At 29.9% G+C, this 24,810-nt stretch overlaps 2 protein-coding genes across 2 annotated transcripts in view; both read right to left on the minus strand.

Moving 5' to 3' along the window:
• The window catches only part of LOC100205690 (solute carrier family 13 member 2), a 79,511-nt gene extending 71,494 nt beyond the window's left edge, over positions 1-8,017 (minus strand). Inside the window, exon 1 of the mRNA XM_065807924.1 lies at positions 7,996-8,017. The gene's annotated coding sequence lies outside the window, so the exon portion shown is untranslated. The remainder of the gene's footprint in view (positions 1-7,995) is intronic.
• Positions 8,018-11,774: 3,757 nt separating this feature from the next.
• On the minus strand, positions 11,775-13,025 carry LOC136086321 (uncharacterized). The gene has a single exon (XM_065808615.1). The coding sequence runs from the start codon at positions 13,023-13,025 to the stop codon at positions 11,775-11,777; it is 1,251 nt and encodes a 416-aa protein (XP_065664687.1).
• Between the last annotated feature and the right edge of the window lie 11,785 nt (positions 13,026-24,810).

Below are 24,810 nucleotides of genomic sequence, written 5' to 3' on the forward strand. Positions count from 1 at the left end.
TTTAAATGAATAATTTCAGTTTAATTTTAGTTTTCAGTTAGTCTCATTTGAATCCTGTTACTTAAATAATGATTAGGCAACTGATTATTGGTTACTCGACAAACATGCTCCTGCATGACATTATCAAACTTTGCCAATAATTTCACTAGGCCAAGAAAGTTTCCATTCCCATGGGGAAAAAAGCTTTTTCTCACTGTCACGAAAAGCCGAATTGTTTTTTAGCAAATATTGAATAATTTTCAGTTTGCTTTCAAGCAACTTTCCAGCTCCTTCCATTTTATCCAGGAATTGTTGTGTTCTTGTGAATGATCATGCTCACTTAACATGGAATAAATGCTTTTACAATCACGAAAGCAACTTGTACTAAGTTTTTGTTTATTGACACTAAACAACTTTCAGCAGAAACAGTATACAGCATCTGCATCTTTTTTGAGTATACAAGCCATGATCTTGTTATGGTTTGATCATTTGTCAGGAATCTATTGTAGTTTGAAGCACAAAATCTTTGTTTTGTTTTGGAATTGGAAAAGCAACTTTTTGGGAAAACATAACCCTTTACCTGTGTTGGTCCTGATAGAACTAATTGTTCTCGAAGATGAGACAAATCATCAGGTCAGTCTGCAGGATCTGAAAAAATCTCGTGAAGCTCAACCTCAAGAATTTTTGTTGGTGTCAATTTCTTTGATGTTTTAATTGATGCAGGCTCTGCCAAAGGGTTTGGTACAAAATTTTTGTCCTCACCATTTTCATTAATGCTGCTGCATCATCAACTGCCCATGTTAGAAATTTTTGAATGGGCAAAACTTTATTTTTGGGTTGTGGTCCGGTGAAAAATAAACTAACTTTTGGCAAAATTTTAATTTTTTTCTCATCCTCTTGCTTTTTCTTTCATTTGCTAAATCCACTTGCATAATTTCGACTCATTCTCAAAGTCTACAGTTTTTAGCACAAGTTATCACATTACACAGTTTTCGACATGTTCTGTATCATTGACTGTATGACGGACGTACTGAGAGCAATAGACGCCGCGTCAGTATCTCCTATTTTTCCCAAGAGTGAGCAGTATTGATTCACAAAGAAGAGCACGAGCATAGTACTACATTGAGCAATGCTGTAATGGTCTCCACTTCAAAGACATTTACTGTAAAATTGGACGAATATTTCGTAAATTAAATTTTAAACGTTGTTTTTTTAACTTTAAAATTTAAAAAAATTTCAAACCCCTCTGGGGCCCCTTGGACGTTGGGGCCTCAGGCAGCTGCCTAGTTTGCGTATTAGTAGGCACAACCCTGCATATAGGTAATAAACTTGTCAAAATGTCTATAGTTGAGACCAACTTATTTTTTATCATCAATTCCTCATAACGTTTGTGTTGGATGTTACATGAAAATATGCGTTATGCTTTTAGATCAATTTTGTGGAGCACAGATGCATTTCAAAACTGGAAAGTGCAGTTGATTTTCACTGATTTCCAGTTTATTTTTCACAAATTAAGTTTGAAACCATATATGTATAATTTTATACTCGATTTGTGAAAAATCAATCAAATAATGTTTTGTTTATTTAAACCATTGAGAAATTATTGATATATTACTGACTGAAAAAGAAAAGCTAGAAATAAACTAAAAAAATGGCTTTTATTTTTAAATCATAATTTCAAAATTGCATAAAATAAAAAAAACGTTATTTGAATATAAATCATTATACTAGCGTAACTGAACGAAAGAACTTTACATATTTGTAGTATAATAAAACTTTAGAAGGCTCGGAAGAAAGGGAAGGGGTGATGGGGGGGGGGGGAGGAATGGGGAGGAGATGTCAGAGTTGTGCTGAAAAAAAAAACTTCACACTAATTATAAAAAATTGAACAATCCCACTGCAGTTTTATCATTTATGAACAACCCTATTGCAGCTTTATCATTTATGAACAACTCCACTGCAGCTTTATCATTTTTGAACAACCCAACTGCAGCTTTATTATTTATGAACTACCCCACTGCAGTTTTTTTGAACAAATCTACGAAATATAAGCTTTGGATGAAATGGTCAAATAGAAAAATTGAGTTCCATTTAAATACAATACACTGAATTGCTACAGATAACGATGATAAATATTCTTTTCTTTTCAGTTTAAGAATCTTAAAAATAGATATAAAAAAATAAAACAATCTTTAATTTTAATTTATAATAATATTAATACTATTCCCTCTCTTTCTATTTATATACTTAAAAACGTTGTTACATGGACAAAGGCGTGTCATTTTAATTGCGACACGAAGTGAAATGTTTCTTTTTATTCCCCCCAAAAAAAAGTATTCTAAAAAGTGGAGTGATGGTGGGGGACATGACCCCATCATCACTCAATAATTTTCAATATTAAATTGGTGGTTGGAAAAAATTATTTCCAATGCTCCTAATAATTTAATATTTAATAATAACTTTCGTTAAACTCATGACAGGGTAGAAAACAGCCCTATAATATTTTTTAAAAAAACATTTGCTGTTTTCGAAAAAAGATTACGAGTAAAATATTAAAATTATGGGGTCGAATGGAAATAGCTACTTGCTCATTTTTTAAATTCGGTTTCAATTAATTAAGTCTAAATTGATTAATTAAGTCTAAACTGATCAATTGAGTTTAAACTGATTAACTAAGTCTAAACTGATTAATTAACCAATTCAACTCCATAATACGGAAACTTCAAACTTCCAAAAAATTAAAATTCCAATCTCGTCAGTAAGTATTCAATTAGCCTAATTCATTTCAGAGGCCTGGTCTCGAAATTAATTCGATGTAGGGAAAAAAGTACAGATGGTTACTTTGTTGTTAAAAAAAATCAATTAAACAATACTGTCGCTGCTACTATTAGTTCTTAATTCATCATGATTAAAAACCTAAATGATTAAAAAGATACTTTCGAGGAATTGCAAAAGAAAATGCAAATGTATTTACGTTTTTTAAAGCTAAAAGAAAAAAGGAAGCCTAATAGGCTATTGAATATTGTTATTAAATAGCAAACATGTATTTTTGATGAAGTATCTCTTAGAGTACCGAAAATTACAGCTAAATGGTCATCAAACAAGATTTTTTACGATAAGAAAATTAGTGAAGATATCGTTTACAGATATTGTGACCATAAAAAGGAAGGGAACTGCGTCTTCCTGAAAAAACAAAAAATGCTACAAAGTTGCAAAATAAAATAGTTACCTGGTTAAATGTTACATGCATTAAATCTATGAGTATAAAATTATATATTGACTATTTGTGATCAGTTGTTTTACTCTTTGATTGATTTATTCCTAAAATAGAACATTGAAGTTGTCCTGTTAGTTATAGTAGGTTGTGTACTGGATTTTCTTTCACTTTTGTGTTTACTTACTTTCACTTTTGTGTTTTTTAAAACACAATAATGATAAAATACTAAATACAATAAAAACTATAAAAGAAAAGATTTAGGCTCTTTCTTACACAGAACAGCTACAAAGTGTAATCATTTTTTAAAATTAAATGAGTCCTAAATAAAAAAGATGACAATTGCTACATTAGCATATCCAGAACTAAACTATTTTTAAACAGATGTATCATTGTTTAAAAATTTAAGTAACACTTTTAAGAAATGGCTGTTTAGTTGTAACGTGTTTATTTTGTACAAATGAAATTGAAATTTGAAAGCGAATCATGTGTCTGTCAACATTTATGTTATAAATGCTCACAAAGAACTGCCTTTCATTTATCAGATTATAATTGTTTTAACACCTCATTATTTGATCCAATTATACTTCACATAAATAACACTAAAATTGAAAATATTGACTTCTATATTATTAAACTTACGGAAGATTCAAATTATAATAATACTTGAAGAAACTTCTTTTAACACTTTTAAAAATAATAACAAAATTGTCGCTAATATCATTTGAAATAAGACTAAAAATACTGATGTACAAAGAACATATGATGGTTTAAAAGGCATAGCATATTTCTCATTAATAGATAACTTTTTAATACTGGTATTGTACATATTGACCTTAGTAACCGCATGGCTCCAAAATGATATGGTATTCATTACATAGGCATAGAACAAAATACAAAAAAGTAGCATGATTGCAGAAAACATAAAGTTACTGCTATCTAACTTACTTGGTTCTTTTGGAAAACTTTTAAAGTTATGTTATATTGAAATGTTTTTTACACCAGGCCTAAGCCATTTAGAAAATATTCAAAAAGGTAAATTATTTGAAAAACTTTCTAAAGCAAAGTTGAAAAATACCTATACTTTATTAGCCTAATCAACAATAAATATGGTTGTAGCCATGATAAATTAGATCTATCAAGAAGTTTGTTAGACTAAAAAACTCAAGATTGTGTTAATTGTGTTGGACCATGAAAAACAAGTAGAAAATTTTCTTCAATTTTATATTCAATGCCAGCTACAGATTGAGTGTACAGATGCAATACATCAAACATTTTTAAATTAAACAAATTAATATCTTATTAGTAATTGTTGAAGAAACAGTAAATTCAATATATGATTAAAAGAAAATGAAAAACTGAAATTATCTTGAAATCAAGTTTTGGAATCTAATTTTGTTATGTTAAAAGTCAAATTTGACAATCTGGTTTTGTTATGTTAAAATCATTAGGAAAATTTATAAAAAACTTAAAGTTTTCTGCCGTTATAATTTTTTCGAGATAAAAGCAATTTTAACATTTTGAAAATTTTATTTTTGAATTTGTATATATAAAGGGTTCCTTTTATAATTTTTATAACAATAATTTTCTCTCTGCTGAATTTTGTTTTTGTTTTTTCATATCACTTTGTTTTTATGATTGATTCAAGTTTTATTTTAACTAGTCAGTTTTTTTTTGCATCTTTTTTCTTATTATTTAACTGAAATAATATTGTCTGGCATATTCTTTGTATTTCTGGCAAATTGTTTGTATTAAATCTCTCTTTTTATAAACTTGTTTTAAACAACTTCATATAGGTTTTTTGTACACTTTCTGATCTTGGTAAACGATAGTATTTGAGCAGACCATTCGAATCTTTTGATATAAAATTTTTATAAAGCATAAAGCAGAAGCACAATACAATTAAAGCGTTTTAAAAATTTAGCCCGAAAAAGTATAAATATTAGGATGTGGAACACTTGTTGATACTTTATCAAACTGAAAAGCTACTATCTTTTTTTTTTTTTCCCTACATCGTAAACATAAGTGTGCGGACCGCGTCTAATGAATTTGGCTAATTACGCATCAGTGCATCAGTGAATGAAATCGAAGTCTTTGTGCATCGTGAATGAGTTTGAAAAATTAAAACTTCAAAATAATTTATCTTCATTTCTTTACTTAAAACAAAATTGATTTAAATAAATTCTAAAAAAAAAATTATTTTAATTTTTTATCATTATTAACTTCTTTTAGTTTTCTTTTTTTTTTTAATTTTTTTTTAGAAACTTTATTGTTTTTGTCATTATTATTTATTATTTTCATTACTGCTATTTTTATTATTATTATTATTATTATTATTACTATTAATGTGTTATTGTAATTATATGATTGTAAATTTTGAGGATAATAAATATCGTTGTTGTTTTTGTTGCTAGTTCTAGCTATTTATGTTTAGTTGCCAATATTTGAAGAGGATTATTTCATTATTAAAATATTTGAAGAGGATTATTTCATTATTAAAATTCAAATTGACAATTCAAAAGCAGTAAAACAAGCTAAACAATAACATAAGCTTAACTTTGATGAAGCGCAGCAAACAAAACAAGCAACAACAGTGCAGTGGGGCTCCGAGGAAGAGGGGAGCGAAAGGGACAGTTTGTCCCGGGCAGTAGATGTCCAAGAGACGCTAAATAAATCAAAGATACATAACAAAAAAGTTCATTTACTGAATACATTTGAAATTTTAAAAAATAGGGGTGCCAATCAGAGTTACTGTCCTAGGCGTGAAGGCTTCTAGCGCCCCTGTAACAGTGACTCCAGCAACAGCAACAACTACAACAGCACCAACAACAATAGCAGCAAATTAAATTAAGGGAAAAATTGTCGTAAAGTTAAGAGTTTTAAGTAATTTTTGTTGTCGTTTTTGTTGCAGAACAAAAAGTGAAACAAAATCTTCAAGCCCAAAAGAAAGTGTAGTAGGACGGTTTATATAAAATTTTAACAAAGTAAATTATTTTTTTATTGTAATATTTTTATAATAATTATAATATAAAAAAAATATTTTCATTTGAAAAAACATGATGAATGTTAAAATAGCCTATTAAAAAAGCCAACCGGAAAAAGATTTTTCATAAACTTTATTATAAAAACTTTTCATGAAAAGTATGAAAAGCTCTATACTTAAATTTCTTTTCACTACCTAAATAACACTACCATAATTTTTAATAAAAGTATTGCTTTTTTCATAGAATTATAATGATTTTTCGATTTAGCATTGAGTAAGGTCTTTTAAACTTTCAAATAAACTATTTAAACTTGCTTTATAACCAAATTAATCGCATAAAATAGTAAAAAAAATCATAAAAATCAAGATAATTGTATATTTTGACATATCCCTTGTTACTAATGTTTCTTATATGTTACAAACACGAACATTGGATAGTATGGCAAATTAAAGTTTTTTCCTTGTTAAGCAAAACAAACAAATACAAACGTTTTTAACAACATCTCGTACAACCTCAAATATTCACAGATATTAGTTTTGCTTAAATTTTTAACAGCTGAATATATTTTAAAAGGAGTTATTTTGATCAGGTTCGTTGAATAACTTGTTGTATTTTGTTTGCATGTGGTAAAATGGAAATTTTGCTTTTCGATTTCTAATCGCCCTTAAAAGTTGCGTATTTTACAGATTTATCCTTAAGTACATCGATTAAGACCTGTTTTATACGTCTAAAAACGTGTATTATACGTTTTAATATGTAATATTTTTGTAGTTGACATTTTCCTTATTATTAATCAATATAGATAAATTATTGTTAATCTCTTGAGTAAAGCGTTTGGACATTTGAAAGCGATTTATGTGGTTTATGATTTTGATAACTCTTAATAGTCTTTGCATTAAATTTTAAGTGATTTTTTAATGACAACTTTGAAAAGATATCTGTAGATTATCATGGAGATACCTGTAGATTATTATCTGATATAAGTTTACGTAAAAATTAGTAAAAATCCAAATTTTTTATTTGTTGCAAGAAAAAAAAACATTTTAAACCTTGAAAGTATTTATTTTGAGAAAACTACAATTATAATAAATGCATTTATTATAATGCATTTATTATAATTGTAGTTTTCTCAAAATAAACACATTCAAGGTTTAAAATGTTTTTTTCGTGCAACAAATAAAAGTTTGGGTTTTTTAACACCATGGTGTTAAACTTAGTTTAAAAACATCTAAAAGAGGAAAACTAAATCTATATTAAAATACTACTAAATGAAGTTTAATTAAATACTTTATTACTAAATGTTTAGTAATACTAAATATTTAGTGCTAAATGACATCTTAAATTAGCTTTAAGCTCCTGAAGTGTTTTTTTTTTAGTTTTAACATTTTGTTGAAATATTTTCACAAAAATGATCTTTGACACTGAATAAGATAAGAAGTTAACTTTAGATTATATATTAAAATATGAAAATTATTTTCATCAAACCTAAAGAGTTATTTATGGTTTTTTTTGCAAGAATAAGATATTAATATCATTGGAAACAATCAATGCTAGATTTTATAGATGAACTGCAAAACTATGTATATGTTAACTTTGTACACATTTAAAGCGCTAAGTTTACGTAGAAGAAGCTTGCTTATTATTGTTACACTGTACTTATTGCTTCAAATAGAGTTCTGAAAGCATCTTTGTGTTTAGATATATCCAATGATATAGTTATAAAAATAAACATTCTGTTTAATAGTGTTTGAATTTACTTGTTTGCAACGAATGAAAAATAAATTTTATTTGTAGTTTATATTAAATGAATACTCTTACTATAACGTCCTCTTGGTCTTTTAAGATTTCCAAAAATTAAATATTGACGACGTTTAACTTTTTCTCGGTAGGAAATGAGCTAGCGATGTAGCATTTTAAGCAATTTTTACTACTATTAATAGTAAATCTAATATTACAATGTATTACATTACAATAATACTATTAAAATTAATATTATTGTTATGCAACTAAACTTAGTAATTTTAATTGTATTATTCAAAATAGTATAATACGTAATAATACTATTAATAACAGTACATTTAAAATATTATTTTTATGATGATATGATACTAGGGGCAAAAAAAAATAAATGCTAAAAAAAAGAAAATAGAAAATAAAAACTTACATAAAAATTAGCTCACAATGGTGAATCAATTATGCTGTAAAATTTAAAATGTTGTATTGATACTTGCACTTGTTTTGACATGCGTATTTATTCTTATTTTGATTTATCATTATTTCACCTTAAGCCATAAAGAAAATGTTTAATAGATTAATTTAAAAAAATTCCTATAGACCTTTTTGTACATTTTTTATTTCTGATAAATGTTGATGCATTTAGAAAATTATGAAACATCAGATAGCATCAGATAAGATAATTTTTGTTACATTTTTTATAATTTTATTTTTATCAAAGATTTTATTTTCTCGTTGCAGTAAAATTTCTATCTTTAGAAAATGAAATAATAGGCTTAATGAAATAACAAAATTTCTACTAAAAATTTGTTAATAAAGAGTTTGAATTTAATTTTGCATTACGTATATCATTTAGGTTCCAGATATTTTAAGAAATTGACAACAGGTTGCTGGATTGTGCGAACATATATACGATTAACAGCAGTATTACAAACTAAAGTCTAGTTTGTTAACATTGATTTAATTTAAATATCTGTATGCGTGTGTGAGTAAGTGTGTGTGTGTGTGTGTGTGTGCGTGTGTGAGTGTGTGCGTGTGCGCGCGCACGCATTGCATATAAATATATTATGAATTAGTGACTGTATTAAAATTATGTTTAAAAACTATTTTTATTGTATTTGAAAGTTTGTATATTGAATTATATTATTATAATTATTTGATTAATTTTTAATATATAATTGAAGCTTTTTTAGAGCCTGCTTACAAATTGAGCAATAAAGGTCTCCTTATCCTATTAGTTTCTATAATTAGTAGTAGTGAACGGAAACTTTCGGCTTCGGCCGAAACCGAAACCGAAATTTCTGCTTCAACAATTTTTTTACTTTTCCTGTTTCGGCCGAAATTTCGGTTCAAACCGCAACCGAAATGAACCGAAACTTTTATAAGATTTTTTTATAAAAGTTTCGGTTTTAATATAGAGTGGGATCATGACAGTTTCCTAATTGTAATCGTTTGTTAGTAAATCAATTTTTAATTATAACAATTGTAAAAATTTTAATTGAAATCACGTTACATAATAGTTTTAAGTTACTATTCTCAAATCATTCTTAAAATGAATTAACATTTAAGTAAAGCAACCCAAACCAATAGTTTCATCAAAAGTTTCTCAGTGCTAAATTTTGCAATGGAAAATAATCAATAAAAAACTGGTTTATGGAATCATTTTACCGTGACAGTTAGTGATTTCAAATACGGAACTTGCAATTTGAAAATATCTCGTGGATCGCACAATCCAAAACTTCAATCACTTCAAGCGGACTTTCATCACATTTAAGAAGTGGTTTACTCTAAAAAATCTCTTAACTGAAAAAGCAATACAACTACCGGCAGTCCTATAAATCTCAAAAATTGATTCAAACTTTAAAGAAGGTCTGAAGTTTCTTGTGCGACCGTGGCGCAGAGGTTAGCGCGCTTGCCTTTTAAGCAGGAGGTCCAGGCTCAAAACGAGCTTCGGATATATTTTTGCGTGACGGTAATGAAGGAGGCGTGAACTTCCTGGTTAAATGCACTTCCGCGGTGCTCTGTGACAAGACCTATAGGTCTTTTTGGGGCACCTAAATAACAAAAAAAAAAAAGTTTCATAGATTAATATTAGAAAACAACATTAAAAGCAAAGTTTGGTTTGACAAAAGTAGCAAAGAGATTCCTTAGACCTCCACCAACATCTGCCGAAGTTAAAAGGTTGTTTTTAACTGCTGGAGAAATTCTTTCAAATGAAAGAAACAGACTTTTGCCAGAAAACATGAAAAAATATGAATTTCGCAGAGAAAATACTTCAATTATTACCTTTAATAATTGAAATGTCTTGACATATTAGAGTTTTTATCAAACTATGTTACATGGTGATTGGCTAGATATATGTAAAATAGTTTTTTTTTGCTTTAATTCGGTGATCATAAAAGGTTCAGGGATTTTAAATATTCATTTTCAAATTTCGGTTTCGGCTACGGCTTCACTGAACCGAAATTTCGGTACTTTTGGTTTCGGCTCAAATTTCGGTTTCGGTCGATCACTAATTTAGTAGTCCTTGTATCAGATTGATGTTAACTATTGTTATTTTTATGATGTTAAGCACCAATGAGTATTATTATAAAACATAATAAAATAGTCTCTATATTTAAAAATGTAACAATTATTTTATTATATCTTGCTTAATTCCTCCTTAATATTAATGAAGTGTTTTTTGTTTTTTTTACGCGTCAATTCCTTTTTGTCAACGGAATAGTAACATTTTATTATTTGATGCTCTAGCGTGTTAACTCCTTTATTTCAACGGACTTTTCGTTACACTAAAGTATTAAATTTCTTAACTTTAACGGACTAATATCAAATGATTTCATTTTGTTAAAACTTCAATCCTTTAATTTAATAGAAGATACGCTTGTGCAATAACGATGGATTGGTCTCGTGACATTAAAACGATAGGGCTCTACCTTCTTATTGTAATGTTGTTAAGAAAATTTAGTCTTCGGTTTTTAATTAAAAACCAAAATTACTCTTACAGTTGTTGTAATTAATATTGATAAATTTTATGTTTTTCACCTTTTGTAATTAATTTTGTATTATCATTTATGTAATTTTTAAAACAATTTGTTTATAAACTAATTATTAATTTCAATTTTACTAAATAAAGTTAAATTAAAAAATCAAAAAATTTTCAAAGTTATATAAAAAAAATTAATCAAAAAAGATCAATATAGGGTAGGGTGGGGCAAGATGCCCTCCTTAACAAACTTTAGCGTATATAACAAATACTTTTACATTTTCTAGTAATTTTTCTTTTTAATATCAAAGTTTACTTATAAGAGAAGACATTGGTAAGATAAAATAACTACTTTAATACTGGTGATAAACTTTAAAATTAAAAAAACTAATAATTGTGCAAGGAGACATCTTGCCCCAGCCGTGGGGCAAGATGCTCCAAAGAGTGCATCTTGCCCCAAACCTTTAAAACAGTTGTTAAAAATAACTATCAGTTAAAATAAAAGCTATTAATAGTTCTTTATTAAAACTCTTTACATTTTATTAAAATAACTGAAATATAAACACTGCAATTATTCTATGCAATTGTCTTGAAGATAAATAACTTTTTTAAATTTATATCACTAACATAAATGTTCAAATAACATATACATGATTATGATTCACAGTAGTAGCATAAGTTTGAATCATCTGGACCACATGAAAAGTGGTACCAAGATGTACATTTACTACATTGTGTCCAATCATCAAATGGTGGCACATTGTATGAACATATGGTGCATAGAGTTGTATCAGTGATAAAACTTTCAGAGGCAGAAACCATATCTTTCTTCCTTTTCATTTGTTTCTTTATGCCATTAGGTCTTTCTGCTTTCTGCTTTTCACGCTTTTTCACTTTTTTTGTTTTCAAATTTATTGATTTCATTTTTTTGCTTGATCACCTTATTAAGTGCAGCTTTTTCTTTACACAATATGACTGCTTGTTGCTTTTTTTTTACATTGTTTTCATGCTCTTCTAGTCGCTTCTTGAAAGGTGAAGAAGTAAGGTTTTCAGCTGACTCTGTCTTTCTCTTTCGTTGTCTTAAAACAGGAATTTTGGGATGCGGAGAAATCTTTTCCAAAATATTTAAGGGAGAAGTAAGGCCGATATACTCATCAACAATTGGCAAAACTGCATCATCAACAGCCTTCAATTTTGCAGCAGTAGTTGTTGTGCTCATGACATTTGCCAACTGTATAGGTGCAACAAGAGGCAAATTAGGCAATTCACTAGACTGCTGACAGATTTTCAATGGCTCAGCTTCATTAGTGAGCAAAGCTGCTTCAAAGGCTTCATCATTAAAAATAAGGTCATTTGTTGGGTATAAACCAGAGCATCTAAAATCATTGATTGCTTTGTCAATGTTTGCAGTAAAGTTGTAGGCAGTTGCAAAAATACCTGCCATGTCAATAAATGAAGTTCTACGCCCCTGATGTGATAACACCCAGTTGCTTGCTGCTGTATTGTAGCCAACTTTCAATGGTTTAAAAAATGTACGATCTAAAGGTTGCATCTTGTGTGTACAATGAGGTGGAAGAGTTATGAGATGGATCCCATTGTCACGACAAAAGTTAATGGCCTCAAGTGTTTTGTGACTGTGATGACCATCAAGTACAATTAATTGCTCATTAGTTTTAGATGCATGAGTTACATCAACAAAATGTGTTATCCATTCAATGAATAAAGATGAATCAGTCCATCCACAGGAGCTAACTTTAATAATTGAGTCTGAAGGTGCACCAACAGCCAGCCTATCAGTCATTCGCTTACGGGGAAATATAAATAAGGGTGGGGCATAAGTGCCACTAGCACTTATTGCACACACAACTGTCACAGTAGCGCCTCTTTCTCCACTAGTTATTTTCGAAATTTGTCTTTTGCCTTTCGTTGCAATTATTTTTCCTGGCTTATGGACATTTGTGATTCCAGTTTCATCCGTATTCCAGAGCTGTTTGGCTGAAAACTTATGTTCCTCAAATAATGACTTGTATACTGAAAAAAACTGATTTACTTTTGGTTTATTGTAGCCAATGGCTCTGCTGATACTGGTGGCTTGTGGAGCTCGAATAGAAAGTTGTGGATTGCGAGACATGAATCCTCGCAGCTAATCCACTCCTGCCATTTTTGACTCTTTATTAGAAGGATTATCGATTCCCATTTGTTTAGCAAAATCATATGCTAGGCGACGCACATCTATTGTTGTCAAGTCAAATAATGCTGTTTCCATAATCTGAACTTGTGTAACAATCTTTAATCCAAATTCTTTACTAAAAACAGGAAATTTTCCACCCAGAGACAAACCACCAGCTACTTTTACTTTTCCATCTCGATGACGTTGTAATGTTTTTTTATTAATACAAAATTCTGATGCAACATTCTTTAGACTGCAGCCCATCTTTATTATATCTAATGCTGACTTTATTTTATCATTTGTTGCACCTCTCTGTGTTTTTCGCACATAATTTCTCACCATTATTTGTAATATTTAAATATGTGTCTAAAGAAATATTAAAACCTTAAAATTTTAATTAAATAAACATACAAACACTTACACAGTATCATATAATTATTTAAAACATTATTATTTTATACATTACATAACATCTATAAATTAACTCTATAAATCAATAAATAAAATATAAACCAATAAATAAAATATAAATATAAACCAACATATAAACATTGTCAATAACTAAATTAGTAAACGTTTTTATGTTCTAAACACACTTTAAAAATGGTAGAAATTCCGTAAAACCACGACGCAAGAAGCCCTTTGAGGGCATCTTACCCCACGTAACCGAGGACATCTTACCTCATCTGTAGTGAGTGCAAGGTTAATACAAGTAAAATTAATTTTATTGCTAAGTTATAAAATTTCTTGACTATATTTTATTTTGGGATAAATTCTCTATAAAACAGTACATTTCTTACCTTAATCGTATAAGTATTGCCAATCCAATAAACATTCAAAGTTAGAAGCAACTTACTAACAAAGTACTCCAAAAAGTAATTAACCGATTTAAACAACACCCACCAGCAATATTAAAAACATTTTTTATTCCACGATTTTGTTTTAACTTTATGAATAGTATTATAGAGGGATAAAACATTACCGTTCTATGATGCTCTCTCATAAGCAAAAAGACTTCTTGCCCCACGGGTCATCTTGCCCCACCCTACCCTACAGTTCATTCCGGTAAATCGAACACCGACTAACTCAAATTTTTAAATAACTATTAGGTTAACTAAATAAACTGTATTAAAATAAAATAAGTATGAATATAATAATAATATAACAAATAAAAATCGAAAGATAAATTTTCTTAACATGAAAAGTGAGAGGTATAATTTTCACGATATGCTGTTTTGTCTTATGCTATTTTATCTACAGGGTGACCAGAAAGTTCTGGCACATAGTAAAATTGCCATAAAAACGACTAAATTTAAAAAAAGGCGAATAAGATTAAAAATAAACTTTATTCTAACAACTAACAATCACATTACAACATTAGATTTCGAAATAACCGCCTTTAGCTTTGATACAGGCCCTAAGTCTCTTGGGGAATTCATTGACTGCGGCGCGCAGGTATTCTAGAGAAAGATTATTCCATTCCTTCATTACTCCATTGATTATTCCATTCCTTCATTACTCCATTGAAGTGCTCGGCGCATAGAGTCCGAATTGCTATGAGGGATAGAACATGTCTTGGTCTTCAAAACTGACCACACGGAATAATCCAACGGGTTGAGATCTGGCGAGTCGGGAGGCCATTCTTGGGCGTTGATAAAATCTAGAAAATTGTTTTTGCACCACCCTTGAACAATTTTTGCCTTGCGGGCAGGAGCTGAATCCTGTTGAAATGTCCAGGGCTTTGTACCAAACTGTGATTGGGACCATGAAAGTACTTCTTTTATAAGGACATCATTTAAATAGTTTTGACTGTTAATTTTAACTAAAGAATCCACAAAAACTAACGGAGTTTTGCCATCCGAAGTTATCCCTCCAAAAACCATAACGGATTGCGGATGTTCTGAACGAGAACCAATTCTACCCTTCATGTTTGCATCACTGATACTTCTGGACAATATCCGATCATTTCGATTGTTTAAAAAAGCTTCAACATTGAATAAACATTCATCAGTGAAAACAATTCCTGAGCGGCGCGCCGAAGAAAAACGTTTGAGCAAAAGCTTGCATCTTTCCATTCTTACTTTCTTCATATTGTCTGTGAGAAGATAAGTTTTTTGGATCTTGTATGGAACAATTTTTAGCTTATCCTTGCATATTTTTCTCAGGGATTCACAACCTATTTGCAAATCATTTGCTACTTTTCTCATCGACCACCTTGGATTTCGACGAATTCTATCACGCACTTTTTTGATAATAATTTTGCCCCTTGATGTCGGTGGTCTTCCACTTCTAGGCTTATCTTAGGTGTTACCTGTCTCTCCTAAACGTTTTAAATTGTTATAGACAGTTCTTCGAGGAATTTTAAATCTTTTTGCTATCTCTGCTCCAGTGCATCCACTAAAGAACAAATGCTCTATAGAAACTCGATGGTCTTTTGTGACTTTCATACTAAAAATAAAATAGATTTAAATTAAAAAAATGCCTGAATACAATTAAGAATTGACATAGAAATGAAATGGAAACAAAAATATTGAGAAATAATATATATTTTCTTAAGTCTAATAAACTAATAAAAATGAGTGCCAGAACTTTCTGGTCACCCTGTATATTACTTAATAATTAATAAATAAATTTAAGAGAATAAAATAAATTTTGTTAAATTCTCTTAACATTACAAAAGGGAGATAAAACCCAACTATTCTAAAGTTGCATCTAATAACCAGAAGGCAACTAATATAGTTGATTGAACAAGTAGATCCTTGATCCTGCAGAGAGAGTTGAGGGGCTATCCCCCCTTAAAATTTCAATATTTTCAACAAAAAAAAAAATCGTTTTTTAACTACTTTTACCTGTGTATGATTATAAAAATTGTTTTAAAAGTAGCAAATTAACCGATAACTATCTTAATTTGTCTATTTAAATAAACTGTCTTAACGTGATATCCCTAGCAACGCCATAGCAACGCACTTGTTTAACTGTATACATCCTACATTTTACCTTTATTCAACTCTAATGTGTGTTATAACTGTTATGTACAAGGTTGAACAGCTTCTTTATGAATTTTTTGAGAATTTTTGTAAAGGCTGCTACATCAAGTAAGACAATTTAAAGCAGTTATAGTGTTATTTTATCAGCTTAGTTTTATTAGTGAAAATGGGAAAAGATTGTCGAGTGAAGCAACGTACACAAACTCACCGTATAAGAAAAGGATTTATTGGAAATCTTAATAAATCTGTGAATATTGATAGTGTTTCTGATAATGTTAGTATTGAGTTGCCAACAATTAATTTAAATGCTGCTAACAGCACTTGTGTTTTGGATCAAAATAATGAAAACTCACTTAATTTGTCAGCTTCGTCTCGAAAAGTTGAAGACTTAGAAGATACACTTGTTTTGAAACCTTGTATATCTGGTTATCGTATCATTGATGTTGCTGTTTTGGTTTCTGTTTTTAGTTCTTTTCTGTGTCCAGAATGTGGTAGTCCCACACTCTCATTAGGTGAGAGATATAATAAACGACATGGTTTATCTTCCTTGTTATATCTTAAGTGTCAAAAAAAAGATTGCAACTATCTTCATCAGTTCTACACCTCTATCAATGATAATAATAAAAAAGGATTTGATATTAATAAGCGAATAATTTATTGCATGCAACTATTGGGCCATGGGTATGCAGGCATAAAAAAGTTTTGCACTTTTATGAATTTACCTAAGCCTATGACCAAAAGCAACTTTCAAAAACTACTGAAAATAATTGCAACAACTGTTAAAACTGTAGCAGAACAAACAATGATAAATGCCGCAAATAAACTGCAAAAAACATCTTTGGCACCAACTGATATTTGTGTATCTTGCGATGGTACATGGCACAAACGAGGATATTCATTGCTGAATGGAGTCTTTTCTGTTTTCTCTACTGTTAGTGGCAAAGTGTTAGATGTTGAAGTCATGTCTAGATATTGTAAAGGTTGTAGTATTAATCAAGACCTTCAAAAGTCTAATCCAAATGCTTATGCACAATGGAGAAATTCCCATGTTTGTAAGTATAATTACCAAGGTTCTGCTAGTGGTATGGAGCCAGAAGGAGCAAAACGTGTTTTTCAGCGTTATATTGATAATCGCCAGTTAAGATATATTCAATATTTAGGTGATGGAGACAGTAAAAGTTACATGAATGTTAAAAACACATACCCTGATAAAGAAATTGAAAAGCTGGAATGCGTTGGACATTATCAAAAGAGAGTTGGAACACGGCTGCAGAATTTAAAGAAAAGAGAAAAAGGCCTTGGTGGTAAAGGGCGTCTTACAGATGCGAAAATCGATCGCTTACAAAATTTTGTTGGAGTTGCAATCAGACAAAATGTAGGTAACCTAAAGGAAATGAAGGCAGGAGTGTTAGCATTGCTATTTCATGTGGCTTCATCGAAAAATAATAGTTTACATTTTCCACACTGCCCTACTGGTTCAGACAGCTGGTGCAAATACAATGCTGATAAAATAAATAAAACAACAACATATAAGCCAGGACCGGGTTTACCAATGGGCATTATTATAAAAGTGAGATATATATTTGAAGAGTTAAGTAAAGACAGTGAGTTACAAAAATGTTTGCACGGCAAAACACAAAATGCTAATGAATCGTTTAATAGAATGATTTGGGATCGTATACCAAAACAAACATTTGTCTCGCTTACCCAATTAGAAATTGATGTATATGATGGTGTTGCTTACTTTAATATTGGAGCAAAAGCATCATTTTATATTTTTAAAGAACCGAACATGGAACCAGGCTTTCATATGATTGCAGGATGCAAAGTATTAAATAATGAAAGAAAAAGAAATGCTGAAAATCGAATAAACCCTGATAATAAGTCAAGACGGCAATTTTTACGTGCCAAAAAGTTGAAAAAAAATGACAAAATAATTGAAAAAGATGGTGACTTGTATGTTCCTGGTGGATTTTGATAATTTGGATTATTATTTTTACCTATTTTATGAATAATATATTACTGTTTTTACTTAAATCGAGTTTTTCTCAGAATAGCAATTTGTGGACGCCGGCCAATATATTTGGAGAACGATGTGATATTTTTTAATGAAATTTTTATGAAGTGTTGTCCATATTATACTCTATGATATGAATGGAATGGATTTTATTTTAATTTAAAAAAAAAAGTTTTTGGTCAATAAAATGATAAAAAATTTGACCTTAAACTTCGGTCGTCCTGTTGTGGTGATGAGAAAAAGTTATGAAAAATCTGTTCCACTCATATCATAGACCTGCCTTATAGCAACACTATGGTTCAGTATTGAAAGGTGGAAATGGCTCAATTTCTTTGTATTTTGGCCGGCGTAAAATCATTTTTTGGTCATATTAGGGGTATTTTGTGGTTATGACAACAATATGGATTTTCAAAAAAAAAGTTAGTCCATTATTCTTAATTTAATATAAACATGTTACCAATAATCAATTTTTGTAAAAATTCTTAGATTTAAAATCAGAGGGGGGTACCCACTTAATGGATGCTAGTTCATTAGCACTAGAGGTGATTGTTGAATTCAGACATTTACTAATACTGTAGAGCACTACCAACTCGGCCACGGAGTTTAACTTAAGCGACCCACCTACCCGAATATTTTGCAATTAGTTTATAATTGTTAATACAGCCTTGATATTTTAGCAAATGGGATAATCAGTACTTAGCAATTTTCCGAAAAAAAGATCGTGTTTATTGATCCACAGAAAATTATGTTATTAAGAAAATAATGAATTGACCTATCAGCAAGCAGGAAAGAAGTGAAGCAATTGGTTAAAAAATGTAAAGCTTGCTAATCAATTGATTCAAGTTTAATAAAGTTACCGTAAGACTGGAAACTAATGTAAACTTGAAAATTGATAATGTTATGAATAAAACTCATTACTAGGTTAAATAATACCCTAATAGACTGTGAACGTACACAGTATGTAACATGGCGTCATAATAAAGATTAAATCAAAGCGTGTTTTATTTAAATAATAATGCTATCTTTCTCAAATTAAATGTCAGAAAAAAATCTGGCAGCGAACAACACGGCATTTTGAAGCGCATTGTTTTCACAATTTAGAAAGAACTGTAGCATTAGATTTTTCAACAGGCGTACCTAGATAGTTTTATACATTTACTATTCACATTATTACCGTTTACACACAATCATCAACGGTTATATCTAACTAATGGTTGTATCTAACGGTTGTATCTTGTACTAAAGCTACAAGTATATACATAAATATATCTAAATAATATTTATATGTAACTTATTTGTCAGTGGTAAATATTTTGTGTCTATTCCAGGTTTGATGCTTTTCTAGTTTTTTCTATTCGATTATTTGCAGATGATCTTTGTAACAAATGAAATGAGCATTCCGTTTTAAAGGTGGTGCATTTTCATACAGTATCACTTCAAGTTATTTTGAATATCTGATATGCTTCAAGATGTTTTGAATATCTGATATGCTTCAAAGTATATTGAATATCTGATATGCTTCAAGATATTTTGAATATCTGATATGCTTCAAGATATTTTGAATACCTGATATGCCTCAAGATATTTTGAATATCTGATATGCTTCAAAGTATTTTGAATATCTGATATGCTTCAAGATATTTTGAATATCTGATATGCGAAGAGAATGAAAAATTGTATAAGCTTAGTTTTAAATATTTTATGTTTAAATAAGATTTTTAATTTGTATTATAAAGTCTTTTGATGTTCATTGTATAAACGCATTAAAGTTATATAATTATGAACATAATAATAATAATATAATAAATAAAAACGAAGAGTTAAATTTTAAACTATTAAACATCAATCCTTCTTCTAATATTACGTCTTATTATCTCAAAATTGATGAAATTTCAGCTCAAATCATACTAGTGTTGCTAATATATTTAAGAACTATTTGGAGACAATTTAAGACAAATTACTTAAAAGAATTGTTTCTATTAAGTGTGTTTTTGCAACTTTTTTAAAATACCAAGTACTAATTCTTTTTTCATTGATCCTATGACTGAAAATAAAGTATCTAGTTTCATTAAAGGTATTCTTAAAACAATGAAAGCCTTGGTCCCAATAGTCTTCAAAAAATTTCTTCTAAAACTACTCTAAATGCTTCTTGAAACTAATAGTTTTGGAAAGAATTTTTTTCAATAATATATAGAGCTTTTGAGATTATCGAAACTCTTATAATTTCCAAACCTGTATGTACTATGAAAAAAAGTTCCTTCAAAAATGTTTTCCAGAAACTTTTAAAGTAGTCAAGGTAATTTCTGAACACAAAATGGGTTCTTATCTGGACTACTATAAATACTGATCCGTTTTTCTTTTTTTTCCAACTTAAGTAATATGTTAGAAAAAGCAATGTTCTACAGACCCGAGAGTTTTTTTGTCTTTACAAACACGAATACGACTTTTGCAATAAACGCTCGAAAAGTCATTTAATATTAGAAAACAGAGAAACTTAGACAAGCCTACATTTTATTTTATCATGCCAATAAACACTTTGGGTGTGAAGTGTTTATTGACATAATAAAACGCATTTTTTTCTGATTCACTCCTAACAAGGTTGCGAGCAACTCCTTTTAAGTTGGGGGTTACTAGAAAACAAAGAATAGAGTATAAGTTGGTTAACAGAAGACTTAAAAAGTTGTAGGTTGTATGAGTCAGGAAAATGTGAGAAAGAAAGTGCCAAAAGTATGAAGTGTGTTAAAAAAAAATAAATGTATAAAATTTTTTAGAGTATGCAGAGACAGATACAGTAAAAGGATGACTCTTTGCTGAAAGATGAGACAAACAAGGTTTAGAAGAGAAAGAGCATCATAAAAAAAACTTCCTCAAATATGATAGCAGTATTCAATACAGAGACGAATAAGAAATTTGTAGAGGTAAAGAATGGAATCAGATGTAAAAAAATGGCGAGCTCGATAAAAAGAAGCAATCTTAGCATCTTCTAACCTAGCAATTTATTGCATATATTCTTCTTTCTTCTTCTTCTTTGTTATTTCACCTCCCCAAGGCCCAGAAGGCGACTAAAGATAAGGAGGCTACTTAATTGTGGTTATAACCCTCTCTCAACTCTATAACTCCGAAACACGAACCTTGACGAACAAGGCCGCAGCGCGGAGAAACAAGTTGAGCGCGGTACTACCAGGGACGTGGTGGGGATCGAACTCGGAACCTCTCGCTTATGAAGCGAGCGCTCTACCACTACACCACTACCGCATATGGTTTCCATGAGAGGTTAATAGTGAACAATAATCAAAAAAGAAGTAAAGAAGAGGACTAAATGCAATGGTTATTTACTTCAAACAACTATTGCAGCATTACGATAGATATTTGAAGTAAGTTAAAGAAAATAATAATAAGTCATCAGCAAATAGAGTCACTTTAGATGCAAGATTGACAGGAAGATCATTAATTACAATGAGAAACAAAACAGGATCAAAGTTAAAAACCTTGGGGTACCCCATAAGTTACTGGAAATGAAGAAAAATATTGACATTTGAGGATTGATTTAATAAAGAGGTTAGAACGAAATGATTTGATAATCTCAAAACTTTCCCAGATACACCGTATGAAGCAAGTTTATTAAGAAAGACTAGCATGTCAAACTTTATTGAAAGCTTTAGATTTCTCAATAGCAATAGCTCTAGCTTTGCCGCCGCCATCTAATGCATGATAGAATCTTTCAGTCACAGCAGTTAGCCGTAGATTGAAAACCGTATTGATTGTCTGACAGTATCTTATTTGACTCAAAATGAGTTGTTGGAAACTTGTTGATCAAATATCTTGCGAATAATGAAGACCAATCGGACGATATTTAGAGGGATCAGAATGTTCTCCAGAGTTTTTAAAAATTGGAACCACATGTGCCATTTTCCAGCAAAAATGAAACAAGATTCAGTCAAACACTTATTAAATAGTTTAGAGAGAATTGTATAGAGAGAGTTCTGGAGAACAATTATTTCAGACTATAGCAGTAATATTTTCTGGACCACAAGCCGTGAAAGAGTTTAATTGAGATATGACTTAAGCAATGGAAGATTAAAAGATATGAATGTCTAGCAATGGGTTAACCTGTTTAACTGGAATGGAAAGAAGTGTACGGCCATAAGGTTCAAGAGTCAAATAGAAAGAATAGTTTATTGCAAATTGCTCTGCCTTATCCTTGGGAGAGATAATAAGATTAGCCCCATAAATGAGAGATGGAATGTTATTCCTTCCTTTTTAATAACGCTGTTGAAAATTTTCCAAAAGTCCAAGGAATGATGGCAATTGGTTAGGGTTGTCTGGAAAATGAGTCATAAATTTAACTATCTGAGTAAAAGGTTACAAAATGCAGAAGTTATGAGCTTTTTAGTGCTTTAGTTATTTTTTGGCATTAGTTTATTTTTAGTACTTTTGGTTACTTTGAGCATGATTTAAGTTTATAGAGAACTTTATCATTTATAGATAAAGCACGGCATCCCAATCAATGTGATATGCAGCTGTGTCAGCCTTGCTAATTAACTTAGGGTTTCTTATGTGATCTCGACAATGCACACCAAAAACATTAACAGGAACAGCATCCGTGTCAAATGCCACTTTCAAGAAAACACAAGCAAAACTCTATGAGTAAAGCCAAGAAGATCCAGCATTTATCATTATACTAGGCAGGAAAAAATGTAAAACAGGTTTACATCTACGTCAGCCTGATAGATAAAGAAAGGGTTTGAGGCTTTGCCTTGGAGGCCTTCTACAAACAGTGGCTGGGTGTGGTGATCATGTACGCAAGATGAGTATTTTTATCGAGACACCATCTATGGCTTTTACTTAACCAAGAGCTCCAAGGCAGAGGATTTTTAAGTCGGAGTTTATTTTTTCTAATCTTGGCCTAAAAAAAACCAAACCCCTACAAAGTAGCATGGCATGGGGCATGTAATACTGGATTACATGATACCACTAGGAGGGTGATTGTGATGATTCTGAATCTGACCTGAACTGGAGTAGTTAAAAAGGTTACTTCTTGTGGGTTCTACTTTAAAATATTGGTAGAAATATTTTGGAAATGCGTTAGGAAAGACATTACACCTAACATATTACTTGAGATTAAGGCGAGCTTAGCTTTTATTACTGGAGTCACATGTTGATTACTGAGCTCACACTGCAACAGAGATATAAGAAGAACACAAACAAACATATAGTAACTTATAGGTGAACCAAGACCGCGTCAGAAGTTCAGACAGAACACAAATTGACATAAAATAACTTATGGGTAAATGAACACCTAGCTAGAGATTCCCACCCCAAATAGCTATTTTATTATGTGATCATCAGTGACTAGTAAATATTTAGAAACTATTAATAAGTACCTTTTAGAGATATTTTTTAATTAAAAAAAAACCACCAAGGGATTTTTTTTTTTTTTAACAAACTCATTTTCAACAAGGCTGCAACTTCAACAAATGATGATAGCTCGAGTAGCAACCATTATAAAATTTGAAGAAAAAATAAAGAAATGCAACCTTACGGCAATAATATAGAGGCTTATCTTTGTAGCAATAGCAGGTCCAAACTACTATTTTAGAAGTATTTTTTTCCCCTAATTTTTGACACAATTTGTTTCAATTAAGGTACTAATTCAATAATTAAAAAGATAAATAACCAATTGAAAAATTTGAAATTTGATATTTTATATGTTAAAAACTAAAATATACAACTTTTGAAACAATTTGTAACAAATACTTCTGCTTTACCTTGAACATCCAAATCTTAAAACCCACACACACAAACGTAGATGCAATATTTTGTATAGCATTCTACATTCTATATAGTAATAGTTATTACTACTTGTAAAAACTTTATTAAAAACATATATATTTGATTTGGTTTGATTTAATTCAACATGAAAAAGGGTAATTAGAACCTTATAATTCTCACATCATGATATGTTTTATTTGTCTTATAAATATTATCAATCTATATTACTTAATAAACAATAATCAATGTGTGTTCTAAATAGTCAATTTAACAAATTTGATTTTTTAATTGTTTATTTTATCAAACTTAACAAATTTTGGTATTTAGTTTTAAAAATATAAAAGAAAATATAACAGTATAACAAATTTTGTTAAATTTTCTCAACTTATCAAAGAATATAGATTTTTATTATTCTAACTTCTTCTTGTGGATTTTGACTTTGGACACTGACACAAACAATTGAGGAGCCCATCTGCAAAAATCCAACGTCATGCATACAAAATTTTTAAGTTAGTTAACTTTTTTTGCTATTTAGTTGCTTCAAGTAGTCTTATGGTCACAGAGCACTATAGCATAACGTTGAACCAGGAAGTTCATGCCTCTTCACACCCTGTAAATATCCATGGCTAACATCACCCGAAAGGACCGAACAAATCCTTTTAGATGGGCATTATATAGACCTAGTGTGAACATTTAGAGCTGTTTTTGAAATCTTTAACTACGTTCGAGCCATTTTTTTCATTTTTAAGTTATATAGTGAAAATAACCAAAATCCAAGATTTTCCAAAAAAATAAACAGCTCAAAATCATAAATTACAGTGATTTTTTTAAGTTGTAGGTATATAGAGATCATAATAAAATAATTTTAAGTCATTTCAAACATCCAAAAGTTTGTCAGAGCCATTTTTCTCATTTTAACGTTCTATGGTAAAATAACCACAAAGTGTAAAATTCCATAAAGTATATTTTC

This window comes from Hydra vulgaris, chromosome 10 (assembly GCF_038396675.1).
Source record: "Hydra vulgaris chromosome 10, alternate assembly HydraT2T_AEP".
NCBI lineage: Eukaryota > Metazoa > Cnidaria > Hydrozoa > Anthoathecata > Hydridae > Hydra > Hydra vulgaris.

Coding starts and splice junctions, on each gene's coding strand:
- LOC136086321 (XM_065808615.1), bottom strand. CDS start 13,025: ATGTCTCGCAATCCACAACTTTCTATTCGAGCTCCACAAGCCACCAGT.